At 32.7% G+C, this 15,390-nt stretch overlaps 1 protein-coding gene across 1 annotated transcript in view; it reads left to right on the top strand.

Annotated features, from left to right (window-relative positions):
• LOC114324608 (T-box transcription factor TBX20-like) overlaps positions 1-15,390 on the top strand; it is a 247,831-nt gene that overhangs the window by 17,157 nt on the left and 215,284 nt on the right. Inside the window, exon 2 of the mRNA XM_028272475.2 lies at positions 6,343-6,679. Within this exon, the coding sequence (XP_028128276.2) occupies positions 6,343-6,679 (337 nt within the window). The remainder of the gene's footprint in view (positions 1-6,342; positions 6,680-15,390) is intronic.

Raw genomic sequence — 15,390 nt, 5'->3', positions numbered from 1 at the left:
TTTGTTATGTATTTAGAGAATACAGAATGTTGGAAATAGAGAATGTTGGAAATACAGAAAAAATTCCTCTGATTGAAAAAACAAATTTGTTTGTTTTTCAAGGCCAAGGCCATCAAATTCACACAAAAAAAAATATTACGCAGCCATGAAAGCTTCTTTCGACCAATCCATCTCTTTCCCTCCATCTTTTCTTGTATTATAAGGCGAAGTAGATGGTATTTAGGTCCTCTAATTAAATGTTCGACGTATTCTGTTTTTCTCCTCCTTATGATGTTTATGAGCAGACGTTCTGAATTCATCATTTGGAGAACATCTTCATTGGAAGTGTGTGAAACGATACCTACTTCTAATTTGTTTAGCATTGAGGTTTTTAAAAGCCATGTCTCAAAACCATGCAATAGGATAGACCACACAACATTTCAGTACCTTCTTGCGACAGGTTTTTGTTACATAAAACTGAGTTCCAGGTCATAAAAATCTTACGTCAAATTTCGATCCTGGTTATTATCTGTTCATCGGTTGTATTATAAGTTACATTTTTTACCAACTACCAAGTAGTGTTGCCGAAAATCGGTCTTGGTCTTGCAGTCTTGGTTTTGTTCTTGTATCTTTGCAAGACCAAGACCAAGACCGCCTAATTTGAGCAAGATCAAGACCAAGACTTACCGTGCAAGATTTGAGCAAGAACAAGACTAAGTCTGCAAGGCTCTTGCGTCTTGCAGTTAGAACTGAGGGTCGTTTTAGAGAGTATATTAGTTCGGGTATATTCTTAGATACTCTATGAGAGGCAAAAAAAATTTTAACGAAAATTTGGAAAATTGGACTTATGTGCATTACGAACAATACCACAAACATACATAGCGAATCAAAATGTCTATTAAAATAACACTTGACACATTTGACACGTACTCAGAGAACATTATTACAATGCAAAAATAAAATATTTTTACAATTTTTCCCAGCAGACGACTTCTTCGCTCTGAAATTAATTGTCCAGGTTTTGAGAATAGCCGGCCTTTATTCATAAACTAATATTCTTGCGTTCCGACCTTGCGATGCTGACAATAATGTTAATGTCCTAATACCTAATAAGTAATTAATTTTTTACCTTATTAGTTTTCTAGGAATTTAAACACCACAAATCTTATCGGTATATAGAATAGTAAGACTATTATGTATACTTTTTCTGATTGTGCAATGACCTCATTCAGTTAGACAAAATTTGCTGAAAGAATGCGGCTAATACTTAAAAGTATTAATAACGAGACACATTAATGCAGATAATGACGGCTATACATACCGTGTAAACAAAATAACGAAATATTTAATAACGATATACTGTCTACCGAGGCATTGAACAAAGAAATATTTACAGTGAAATGTATGCAAGACAAAAGCACATTTATAGCAGTTTTTTCTGTAGTTAACCCTTAAGTACTAACATCTTAAATCAATGACGTAAACAGTAACTAACCGCCTGACAGACGGGTTTAACATTTTAGTGGTAATTTTCGTTTTTGTTACATATTTTAATGAAATAAGATATCTCGATGACTTACTGAAAGTATTGATTATCTAAAAAACACAGTAATTAATCTAGTTTTTCTGTATTTATTAAAATAAAAAACATTATAACAAGAATGGAAGGATTGTTTGTGTACCTTTTTACTTCGGAAAAAAAGTGTGATAAAAATTAAACAAATTAAAGAATCTTAATAAAAATTTATAATCGAGTTAAACAAAGAGTAAGAAAAATGAAAATAAAAAGGTTTTTAAAAAATTTTAAAACAAAAAAAACTGACAGGTATTATAGTTAGTGCAGTGTAGCAATGGTAGTCAGTGGCAACATTTTCATCACAAATTGATTCCACTTCGCTTATGTCGTCTTCTACCTCATCAAACCATTTCAAAAGAGTTTCCTCAGGGTCTTTATTCCCTTATTTGATGTTTTTTGATGAACTGGGGCACATTATGTGTAATGACGAACTGGGCACAAACACTAACACCCCGTCTATTAGACGGAAATCACACTTTGAGCCTAAATATCTTTCGAATAACAACCTGCCGCAAATTGCTGAATTCAATACTACTAAAGAACAACCCAACTTGAAAAGTCATAAACGGGTGACCTTCAAAATTTTCTAGGAAGGGAAATATCCCATTTTCGACAAGCGACGCCGTCTGAGAGACGGGATGTTAGTACTTAAGGGTTAAATTAAATTGGTCATTTGTTTTATCAATCGACTGTTCTTTTGTTACTCTTTGTGTTTGGTGATATACACTACTCCAAGAAATTAATGCACCACCTTAAAAACGGGTCATTTTTGATGTCTTGAATTTCCTAAACCTGTTGTCCGATTGAAGTGATTTTTTTAATATGTTATATCCTTTAGAATTAAGAGCTTTGTTTAGAATTACCCCTTAAAATTTGCCATACTTATTTCAAAACAGCCTGTATTGATGAAAAACATGGCTAGTTGTTAAAATATATATCTAACTTTGTTGTTATCCAACATAAGCGAATGAATAAAAAACAGAATGTTAAGAAAATATCAGACTGTAGTAGGGTTTTAATTTCAGTATTTTATAAAGGCTGGAATATTCCTCAGGCTGATGCGAACTTTGAGAAAAAAACACAGTTTGATTGGTACACTCATTGGTACCGGTACGGTATCCGGTACCTATAGGTACAACAACAATTTACCTTTTAGCAACAATATTCTTACAGCGATATTGTTAACGAATAAATAATTCAAGCTTAAAATTTACCTGTTCTGTTACGTTGTTCTAAGATATGTAAAAAGCTAATCAACTGCGAGACTTGCAAGACTCTTGCTGCAAGACCAAGACCAAGACCAGGTGTACTGTTGCAAGACCAAGACCAGGTGTACTGTTGCAAGACCAAGACCAAGACTGTCTAAGTCTCGTCTTGGTCTTGCATTTGGGCAACACTACCGCCAACTTATTTAAAATGGTTTACCCGTTCTATCTCTTCTCCATCAAGAGAAAGTACACCTTGATCTACAACATTTATTCTTTCAACTGCCATCCACTTTGTCTTTGAAATATTGATTTTTAGGCCTTCTAAAGAGCAGAAAAGAAATGTAAAGATATAAGTAGATAGCTTAATGGGAAGCTCAAAACCAACAGAAGCGTGGAAAACGTTGAGGAACTTCAGACAGAATAATCATAAAATGATAAAGATCGAACCAATTTAAATAGATGAATTTGTATAATATTACTGAGAGTTATTGCAAGAAAAAAGATATATGAAATAAGGGAGAGACAAACATACGTTGCAGATATGTCTGAAATCGACATTAGAAATGCGCTAAACAGGATGAAAAATAACAGAGCAACTGGCTCTGGAGAAATACCCACAGATCTGCTAACACACACCCCTTTCGTCCGTAATACAAGCAATAAAACAAATGTTTAACAAATGATTATTTAATGGAAAAATACCAAGGTGATGGAAAATAGACTACTTAAACCCCATACATAAAAAGAAAAATAAACAAGACCCTAGTAATTATAGGGGAAATGCGTCACACCTTCCGTGGGTACGTTGTATGGAAAAATCATTTAAGAAAGGATGGTGGAACAGCTGTGAACTTCAGAAGAACTTCGTATTTGTCTTGGACGCTCATGTAATGATATATTTTTATAAAACAGCTCATAGAAAAAACAATAGAACTCAAAACTGAATTGCACTACAATAAATGTCGAGCAAACTACTCAGAACTGTTTAAAGTCGATAAAAGACTTCGACAAGGATGCTGTCCGCCACCATCACCAACCCTATTTAAACTTTATATAAGCTATATTCGCGCTGTCTGCCCCGAACGTATCCTGAACTTACCCAGAGGGAGATCGCATGCGCATTAGGTGTTCAGAGGGAAAAATTCTATCTTATATTGAACGTCCAATTTTGTAATGCGCAGACGTTCTCCCTCTGGGTAAATTCGGGATTGCAGCGTGAATACAGCTAGAGATGAAGCAATTACTAAAAAACTGGAACAAGAAATATGGACAGATGGAAGTAAAAATTGACGACAACTATACTAAATTTACAATCAAGATGCAGTAGAAATAAACAAACCAAGACACGTTAAATTCCAGTAGAAGCACTCCCGAATCATAATTTTCAATGTATAAACTTTAGAAATCATGATTTGGGATTTACAATGTACAATATATACATTGTAAATTATGATTCAAGAGTGCTCCTAGTAGCATTTAACGTATTTTGGTTTGTTTATTTCTACTGCATCTTGATTGTAAGAAGCTACTTTTAGCAGAAGACAAAGACTACATGATAAAAATGCTGGCAGCAGAGTTTGGAAATCAATTATGATAAAACGCACTATATAAAGAAAGGAAAGCTAAAGAGAAAGGATAGGTACTACAAGCAAAATTAAACACCAAATCTTGAAGTTTCCACTTTTGGTTAAAGACAATAACGGAAGGCTGCTCACTTGATGGTTTAGAGATGTGGGTGACAAATAAAAGAATGAAAAGAGAATAAATCCCATGTAAATGATGTTTTTTAGAAGCTGCCGATTAACACTAATGGACAAAGGGGGAAATAAAGGAATTAGATATATAAAGGGTCAGGGGGAAGAATGATGAATGTCTATTTGCAAGCATTTTCGGTAAAATGAGAAACAAAGTTACATATTCATTGTTTTTAAACCCCCTGCGTCCAATCTTGTGATATGATTGTAAGACGATTATCATCTTTATTTCCCCTTGTCCATTCACAGGTTGATAGTACTCTTTATAAGCTAACAGATTGCACAAAAATCTCAAAATGACCAAAAATTGACATTCATCGTGTTTCCATCTGACCCTTCATATGTTTGACGCAGCTCCTTTTCGTTGATTATTAGTTTATCATTATTTTTCCTGAGTACCTACAGACACGCAGCTTCTGACGTCTCTCTTTTCATTTGACACTGATTTTTAAAATGCTCGACATTTATTTGTTGTCTCTTTCCATTCCTTTCCATTTCTTCATATTGCTGTTGTTAGAACTTATTTCCTTTTTCTTTCTTTAATTAGTTTTCTAGTTTCGCATCGTGGTGTTGAATAGTTTTCTTTACTTTGAGTTTTTTCTTGTCGAAGCTTAATGTTCCAATTTTTCTGTCTGCCTTGTAGTTTTTCTCAGCGTTACTTATCAAACCATTTCCTTGTGCTCGTCCTGGTTTATGGACATCGAAGTCCAGATTGCAGTATAACACCCAAACACTTTGCATTGTTAGCATATAGGATACTGTTGAATTTGCATTAAACTACTCACTTCGGTGCCACTTTATGTAGATAGATCACTTAATCACTCGACAAAAATTGGATGCAAGCAACACAAAACAGGAATACATGGAAAAGACTGAGAGATACCTATATCCAGCAGTGGATAGATCCGGGTTGAATGTGATGACCAACTTTAACGCCTTAATTTCGTCGGATACATAGCTTACAGAAGGAAACAAAAACACTAGGTATTCTAAATCATGAGCAGCAACCGAAAAAACTTGATATGGAAATACATTGTAATTTTTTTTAAGTCAATTACATATTGCATCTCTTCTTATTCTATCTACCATCTCTGGTGATTTGAAGATATGATTATAAGATTTAAAAGGGTAAACCATAGAGTTGGCTGTATACAACATAGAGTTGGATAAAACAACGTAATATTGAAGTAAAGACTTCTGTTGTATATTGGTATATAAATTTATTAAAATTCTTTAAAAATTATCCAAAAGACTATGGATTATCACATCACAAAACGTTTTCACAAATTGGATTTCACATCACAAAAAAAATATAAGAAGAAGAAGAGGTTACTTACGTCCAGTGTACAGGTAGTTGAAACTAGCAACTTTACAACTACCTGTACACTGGACGTAACTAACCATATGTTCAAATATTTCTATCGTCAAAATTTTCCCCTTTGCTTTAAAATTAAGTGGTATGCTTACTTCTACGTTTCACACTCAAGATGGTCAGTTTTGACCGAAAACGTTTTGTGATTATCCATAATCTTTTGGATATTTTTTGAAGAGTTTTAATAAATTTATATATCTACCAGTATACAACAGAAGTCTTTACTTCCATATTACGTTGATCATTATAAGACATTAATTAGACAAAATTTGGGTATTTCTTTAATAACTTTCCCACTACAGATATTTTAAAGAACTTTCAGTAGGTAATAGTTTGAAATAATATATAAATGTATTCATCCACGAGGAGAGGAGTAAATAACACCAACTTCTTTGTTAACTTTGTTAACTTGTTCGTTTAATTGTGACACTTAAAAATTATTTTTCATTTTAGGCCGACTTTCGCGATTAAGTTCTCCTGAACTCGATGATCCACTAGAAGACGATGACGTCGAAGTCGATGTTGAAGAATGCTCAGATAGTGAATTATCCCGAGTGATAAAACCAAAACTGTTAAGACAAAGTCCGGCAATCTCCGACTGTGGTTCAGAAACTGCTGATTTAGACCGAGATTCTCCAGACATTGTTCCAGAAAAGAGTCTGCCGAAAACGCCTAAAATATTATGTAATTGTGAAGAACTGTTAAACGTAGAATGCCATTTGGAAACTAAAGATCTTTGGGACAAGTTTCACGACTTAGGGACTGAGATGATTATCACCAAAACTGGGCGGTAAGTTTTTAATATTATTCCATATTTAGATACTTAAATAATTTAGTATATTGTGTCAAGTATTATATAATATATATTGTTATGCTCTACTTTATCTCTTTTATTAGATTGATTAGCAAATTCTTAATTCAATTAATTACTCAATTATTTTAATTTCTGCCTATGTAAAAACAAAACCAAATTCAAATTAAATTTTCTAACAAATTTTATTCTCAGGGCTAATTTTGTATTCGATGCAATACCTTTGATTTGTGGCTTCTATAGTATCTCTAGTTGCTTACTCCTTCCAGGATAAAACCAGGGAAATTAAACACATTCAGTATCATATAAATGTAATCTATTATTTATTAATCCAATATGCTGTATAAATAAGATTAAAAAAAATACTAAAATCTAAATTTGTTGCAACAACTTCTTACTTAATAAATCAAGCTTTAATTCTGATGTCTCCTTGTTTTAACAAAAAAAATTATTTAAATAAATTATTGTTTATTCATAATAAATTTAATAAAATTTACTTTTCTCCTTTTGAATTGATTACTTAAAGTTGGAGTGACTAACTGAGTTATAGAACTGTTCAATACAAAAAAATGAGCATATATGGTGTGGATATAAACAAGCTCTCTCCGTTTCGACAAATGATTTGACTAACCTTTTTGTTTCTTCACTCCTTCTTTTCCCAGATTGCGTTGTCCTTGATTCTCCCACACGTACTATTTTGATGTTGCGAAAAGGTCCCTCTCGTCCAAACTCCAAACTGCTTCAAAAACAAACAAAACCAGGACTCGCTCGAATTCTCCACTCAGTTTTCTCCTTGCTCGATATCTGGTGCAAATAGATACCAATCAGCTACTCGTTCTACACAGAACAAAGGAATCTTCCTCGGACACAGAAAAATTTTACTTCTCAACCGGTCAACAATTTCGTTTCAACTTGATTCTCCTCGCAAAGGCCGATTTGACCACTTTACACTGACTTCTCACTTTTCAAAAACTGGACTGCTCTCTCTCGATGTTCATCACAGAGTGTCTATCTTTTTCCTCTGAAATTCCGACTCCACATTCTCATCCCTTCCATACATCTTTTTTTACCAATTAAAAACAAACTCTCTACCCAAAACATCCGTACTTTCCTTTCCTAAGAAAAACCAACTTAATTTGTATTCAACTTTCCATTTTGTTAAAATTCTAAGAGACATCAAATTACTATCGTTTTTTCAAAAAACTAAACAAAAGGCCTTACATTGTAAACTCAATAAAATTTGTTTATGGTTTTAAACCTTCTACGAATTATTTACAAAAATCCTATTGATGTTCACAAACGAAATAACATGCACTTTCCAATATTTTCGAACCATTGTCTGTAAATCCTTTCAAAAAACCCATTAACGAAAACCACATTAACGATTTCACCTTCCCCAAAAAAAGCACTGTTTATTAACTAAATTAGACTCTATACAATTTTTGGTCATATGCAGGGTGAAGAAAATCTATGATCTTGTGGTCCAATATAAAAATTTATTTTCTGAATTTTTCCACAAAAAAAAACAAGTCTACAACAATATGTATGCAAAATAAAATTAATGAAAAAATCCTTTATAAAAGGTATATTTATTTAAAAAACTAACAAAGGGCCACATTTATCACGTTTTCGATCTAAGTAGTTTCTTGCTTGGATAGTTCAATCATCAGCAAATGCCATGCACTGTATTATGCTGTATATATGCCATGCAATACATTATGTATTGTTTCTTCTTTCATAATGCATTTTCTGATTACAGTTTTTAACACTGTAATAATATAGTGCATAATGATCTCCCTGTCTCAAGTATCGTAATTCGACTAGAAATGTGGCCGTGCCAAGCAATTTCAGAGGTGGAGTTTTATAATGTCAGTTTTATTAGCCTGATCAAATTTTTTGGTAGGTATACCCAAATGTTCCATTGCTCAAAACATTTTGACTCTATTAATTCTATCATGCTTGTGTAAAATCCACAAACAACACATGCGAGAAACTTTACCTTCATAACAAGTTGTCCGTATCTCCTTTAAGGAGAAGATTTGGTCTATAGTAGATTTGTACTTTCCCAAACCGGTCTGATACTCATGTAGGATTCTTTCCTTATAGCAATTTAGTAGTAATTCAAGATTTTATGTACAGTATTTAGTAAGGCTATACCACCCTAATTGTCACACTTCAGTTTGTCTCCGTTTTTATACAGCGGGCGTATGCAGGCCTCATAGGGGTCGACAAGACAAGAATTCTTGTCTTGTCTTGAAAAAAATCAATAAATTTAAAAAATCTTGTCTTGACGTTTTCTTGACATCTTACATCTTGTTTTGACTCAAGAAATTTCAAGATCTTGAAATTTCTTGATTACCTGGTCCGGTGATTCCCCCGGCGACCTTTTTATTGAGTTGCGTGCTAACACGGCCTAATAGATCCCATAATGACCTACAGAATCCAATACCAGTGCCGAAAAATATTTAAATGAGCCTAGGTCAGAAGATGCTGAGGCTGAGAATATAGTTGATTGGTACAGAAGACACGAAAATGCCTACCCGTAATTATCGAAAATGGCCAAGGATTTTCTCGGAACGCTAGCAACATCTGTACCTGCGGAAAAGCTAATTTCAAGAGCAGCTTTTGTTTTGTTTTGTTTTTTTATTTCCACGGGACAAGCCCAATAAAGTTACAATTGTTTACAAATTTTGGAACAATTTAGTATACTAAATATAAGTCATATATATATAACACATAAAATATAATAGTTAAAATAGAGTTAACATAAATAATATAAATTACATACAAAACAAATTAAAAACAGACTGGTAAAGGTGGACATAACAAAACAATTAATTAAGAGGCAATATTAATTTGTTGTAAGTTGCGTATAAATTGGTTGGGTGTGGAACTAAAATTAAGCCTCTCGGTATTTTGATTTGCTAGACGTAACATTCTAGTTATAGGTTCATTGAGGCCATAATTACATCGATGAAATGGTACATGAAAAGTGGTTTCGACTGCATTTCGAGTACTGTATGAAGGAACTTTAAAACCAACCTTAGACAATAAATAATGACTATTTGCTGTACCATTTAACAAACTATATAGAATTTTCAAATCATGGTGATAACGACGTTCTTCCAGTGTATTGATATTTATAAATGCTCTAATTTCGTCATAACTGTAAAACCTGTTACTCCCAGTAATAGCTCTAATTTTAAATCCCAAAAACCTAAGGAATTTGTTTTGGACCTTTTCAATTTTTTCTGCGTAAACATTATAGTAAGGTGACCAAATACTACAACAGTATTCCAAGTAAGGTCTAACAAAAGAACAGTATAACAATTTTAGGGTATTGGGACTTTTAAAATCATAGCAGTTTCGTTTCATGAAGCCAAGCATCTGTAAAGCCTTTGAAATAATAGAATCAATATGATCTGCGAATTTTAGCGATTTGTCAAACAGTATTCCAAGATCTCTTATTGTACTAACACAATCTACTGGTGTGTTATCAAGTTTATATTCAAACGGAATACACGTTCTACCTTGATAAAAACTAATTTTATGACACTTTTTGACATTTAGCTCCATTTCATGTTCTTTACACCAATTCTGTATTTTATTTAATTGAAATTGCAGATTTTCGCAATCGTCAGGACTAGATATTTTCGAAAAGATTTTTAAATCATCCGCAAACAAAAGCTTATCACAGTTTATATCTGCAATATCATTTATAAATATAATAAATAATAGCGGACCCAGATGTGAACCCTGAGGGACCCCAGAACTGACAACTACATCCTGAGATAGACAATCCTGGATCCTTACTGCTTGGCGCCTTCCTATTAGGTAGCTTTCCAGCCATTCAAGCAGTTTCCCATCTACTCCAGCAGCTTCTAATTTAGACAATAGGATGTTATGATTTACCCTGTCAAGTTTTTTTTCAAAGTCAAGAAATCGGCTAGACGTTGACTCCATAAAAAGTATTATCTACCTTAATTCATGGCTTATCAATTCCGATTAAAAAATTTATGTTACATTTACATGATTTACATTTTTGTAAATCGTTTTAACAAAAAAAGTGTTCAATACATTAAAGTACGTTATTTTATGTTAAAATATGTTATATTTTTCACAAATAAATACGTTTTAGAGTTTTCATTATTATCTAGTCAAGATATTTCAAGATTTCTTGATTTCTTGACAAGAAATCTTGGTATTGACATAAAATTTCTTGTCTTGTCTTGAAATCTAAAATTACTTCTTGTCTTGATCTTGTCTTGAAATCAAGAAAAGATCAAGACAAGATCTTGAAATTTTCAAGAATTTGGCGACCCCTAAGGCCTCATACCAATCTGTTGGCATTGTTTAATTTTCCCATACTTGCACTATTAGTTGATATACCCTTCTCTGCAGTTAATCTCCACCAAACTTGATCCTTTCTATGCATATATAATTTTTACCAGGAATTCTATTTTTTAGCAAAATAGAATTCTACTCATCGTGATCCCACCCCAGTTGTCTACTGCTTCGCACTACACCTCACCATTTAATTTAACTCTTCGAAATGTTTTTTACTCTGTCATTATTTCTACCGGAACGGTAATTATTTGTAATATAATATTTATATATAATAAAGTCATCTATAAATGTGAAAATTTCCTTGGGCGAAGAAGACTCATTTGTAAGACACTAGAGATATATTTATCCATGGCCAAGGACAGCAGGGAACAATGTGGCTACAATTATAGTACAAGAAAATTTTATTGCCCGATTATTAAGGAAACCTCACATTAAATTTGAAAGAAAATAACAACCCAACTTGATTAATAATACTTATATCGCCCCATATATATAATTTATTGCCTCACTTTAAAAATACTTCCAATTTTTACCTTTATTCAGCATTTAAAACCGGTAATATTCAATTTTACACGGATTGAAATATTATTTTTTAGCGAAGCCAGTGAAAATGAAAATTGCTGTTTACCATAAATATAACGAGTCCGGATTCACTGGTAATTTGGCACCTTTTAATTCGAATTCTGTCAGGTTCCACAGAGCACTCCCCAATTACCATATATAATTGGAAAGAGTTACTTTTACCCTGTGATTATGGTCGGGCATAAATTTTGAAACTCGCCGAACTCCCTACTCGATATTAATGTTTACAATTAACGATGAAAACCATACCAGGCCACCTGTCACCGACCAACAACTCGATATTCGATATCGCTATTGTGCGGTAGAACATTACCTGAATAATGATACGATATGTGCGCCGAAACAATTATCATTAGGTAATATTAATATTATCAGGAAATAGAACACTCGGTTGTACAATATATACCTGCGACAGATGTAGCTAGTTTTACTAGTTTCGTATAAATATTATAGTGAATAAAATTAGTTTTTACTTATAGGTACAAGATATTTGACGATGAACATACAGTATAAAAAATAAAGCAGAAACTAGAAAATATTTTTATACCCAATGCACAGTTTTTACTGATTTTGTACAAAATGTCCCAAGTAGCACAATAAAAACATTTTAGTTTTATTTAAGGTTTATAAAGGTTTTATTGTGGTAAATAAGAAGATAATGGTTTTAAAGTTACATTACAACCTGCCATATCCGGACCTCCCCATATCCGGACGGTTCTGCGCATCCGGATCTACCGAGAAAGGCAGTCCTGCTGTTAGACAACGCACTAAAAGAAGAACTAAAAGATGGCGAAATAATGTATTAAAGAATCTATAAAACGTGTCTATCGACGAAAGTTATTGACGGCGTTGATTAATGGAATGTATGAAGGAGAAAACGTTTCAGAGACTATAAAAGAAGTAGTGGTCTTGATATCCGGATTTTTTCATATCCGGATCGGTCTGTCGCCACATTGATCCGGATATGGCAGGTTTGACTGTACCTTGTATACTGCCAGAAATTTACAACTGTTAAGCATTTGTCACTAGTTTTAAAGTATCTAATAAGAGTATCAAATAAGTCTAATTAATCTTAATAGATAATTTGTCTTATTGTAGTTTTAAAATGGTTTATTCTCAGTTCACTTTAATCAGTTTTATTAGGAACTTCCGGACTGTTTGTTTTTATTAAATTCTAGTTTGTTACATTTTAGTATTATTGCAGTTTTAAAAATTCTCCTAATATGACTAATAAAACCTATTATTAAAACTACTTGATCTCAAGACTATTATGTCAGTAAAACAATATGACAGAACTATATTTTTAGTTTTCTTTAAAGTTGCTTTCTTAAAAGCAATTAGTAGGCTATATTAAAACCAAACGCTCTTAACTGAATCAATTTGGTTATCGTAAAGACTAAACTATGCTTCTTGTTAGAAACAATAAAACTAAACTCATCCCCTCTTCTTTCATGTCCAAAATGGTCGGCCATTGGTTTTAGAGCGAAACAGGGGTGTAGTGTGTTGTAAAAAGTGGAAGTACAGTTAGTATGGAAGAAATAAATCGCAGGTAAATACTTAAAATATAAACGAACTGGTCATTTTAAAAGAAAAACACAACACACAGCAACACGACGCCTCGATTTTAGGTTAGATTCACATTGAAACCGAGTGGCATTATTGACAGCAGCATTAAAACTAAACGGTTTTAATTCCAAGGTAACCTTGCTTTTATGTAGGATATATGCTCTTGGAAAGGTATAAAATAAAACCATTTGATCTTAACAATTCTCTGTCGATATAGACCAAATAGTTTTATTTGGATTTCGGCCATATTGCTCTCTGGAGATGCTGAAAGCCATGATAGATTACAATATAAGGCTTACAATAAAAATTATAAATAAGCGAGTTAAAGACATAAATTCGATTTATTTTAACATTAGAACATTAAAATTGTGGATTAAATTATTTTTCTTTCAAATTAATATTTTTCGGATTTAAATTTTTTTATAATTTTTATTTTTGGATCTCCAAAAGTCAGAAAATTTTAGGGCGCGTGAGTTATTTAGGCCTATTTTTGTTAACATTATCAATAAAGTTGGATGCGCAAGTGTTTTACCTGACCGTCCTAAATACGTGACCTTGACAGTCCGAAATAACTGTTGGCCGATTTAAGTGATTTTTTGAACATGTTATAGCCTGATTATTTAGCAATATCACTGTAATAATATTATTGCTACACAGGTAAATTTTCATTATATACCGGGTGTACCAATCAAACTGTGTTTTTTTCAAAGTTCGCATCACTCTGTGGAATATTCTAGCATTTATAAAATACTGAAATTACAACCCAACTATAGCCTCAGGTTTTCGTAACATCCTGTTTTTTTATTCATTCGTTTATGTTGGATACAGGGGCGGTTTCTCCATTGGTTCACTTGTGCAGTAAACACCCAATCAAATTTCATTAAAATACATATTTTTAAAAATCTCATAAATATCATTTAAATATTTTTCCTTAAATCTCATAAATATCATAGTATCATTAAAATATAGCTGTATTTATTAATCACATAATTTATTTGCACAACACCGCTACGCTAGATGCACGTGCGGTAAGTGCAGAATTCAAATTGAACCCAGCCACCATACAGTAACCCTATAGAAGATCGAGAGATCTTAAATCCGTGAACCAGCGATTCTCCTATCTTAAAACATTGAGGATTTGTGCACTGCACACAGAGACCGGGGCGGAGCGTTTCGATTCACAGTTTGGCATTTTCTATTGTGGGAATTTATTAAATACAATATTGGTAGGTAGTTTTTTAGGATGGAGCCTTATTCAGTGAAGTTTATAAAAGAAAATGCAAATAGTTTTTAAAATCGACTTCTTATAAAAATAATGAACTAACTTGACCGGAGATAAACTTGGTACAATAATGTGCAATAAGAAACAAAAAGTTTAAACATTGTTTTAAAGTTGAACAATATAGAAAAACTTCGTGATTATGCGGGTGTGATAAACTACATTATTTATTTTGTTTTCCATGTTTAGTGTTTTCAAAGAATAAAACTATAATTTCAATCTCGGTCTTTGGATGCCGTTAAAATAAACGGATTTTTAAACAGTTTTGACAAAGCCATTTCAATATTCGTAACTTCTGCGTCCACCTTCACCACCGAAGAAGCGCCATCATTCAGTAGGTATCATATTCTGCACAAAACAAAAAAAGTGTGTGACATCCTGATTAATCGGGTCAAGGATAGGTTTCATTTTACAGAACATCTTTTGGCGAGGCCCCAAAAATTTTTCGCCTGCGGCGCTTATTCACCGTTTGTATAATTACATTATTTAATTGAACACCCTCCTTAAATTACCACGAGCCGCCACTGGTTGGATAATAAAAAAGTTAGGTACTTTAACAACTAGACATGTTCTTCATCAATACACAGTGTTTTTAAATAAGTGTGACAAACTTTAATGGGTAATTCTGCATAAAAAATAATGACAGTTGGCTTTATAAACGTATGTCTGCAAATGTTTCGTTTCCTAGATACGGGATGTTGAATTTTTTCTTTCAAACTGACGATTTATTTATTGCTTTAAAACCAGTCAAGATATGCAAATGAAATTTAATAGGTTTTAAGAGATAGTTATTGCGGATTTTTTGGCATAAAATTAGGAATTTTATATTCACCATTAGAGTGCATACGGGTAATATGATCGGTCATATTACACGTATGCGCACTAATGGTGAATATTAAATTCTTAATTGTATGTC

The sequence above is a fragment of the Diabrotica virgifera genome, chromosome 1 (assembly GCF_917563875.1).
Source record: "Diabrotica virgifera virgifera chromosome 1, PGI_DIABVI_V3a".
Taxonomy (NCBI): Eukaryota; Metazoa; Arthropoda; class Insecta; order Coleoptera; family Chrysomelidae; genus Diabrotica; species Diabrotica virgifera.
This window is presented reverse-complemented; position numbering and strand designations above follow the sequence as displayed.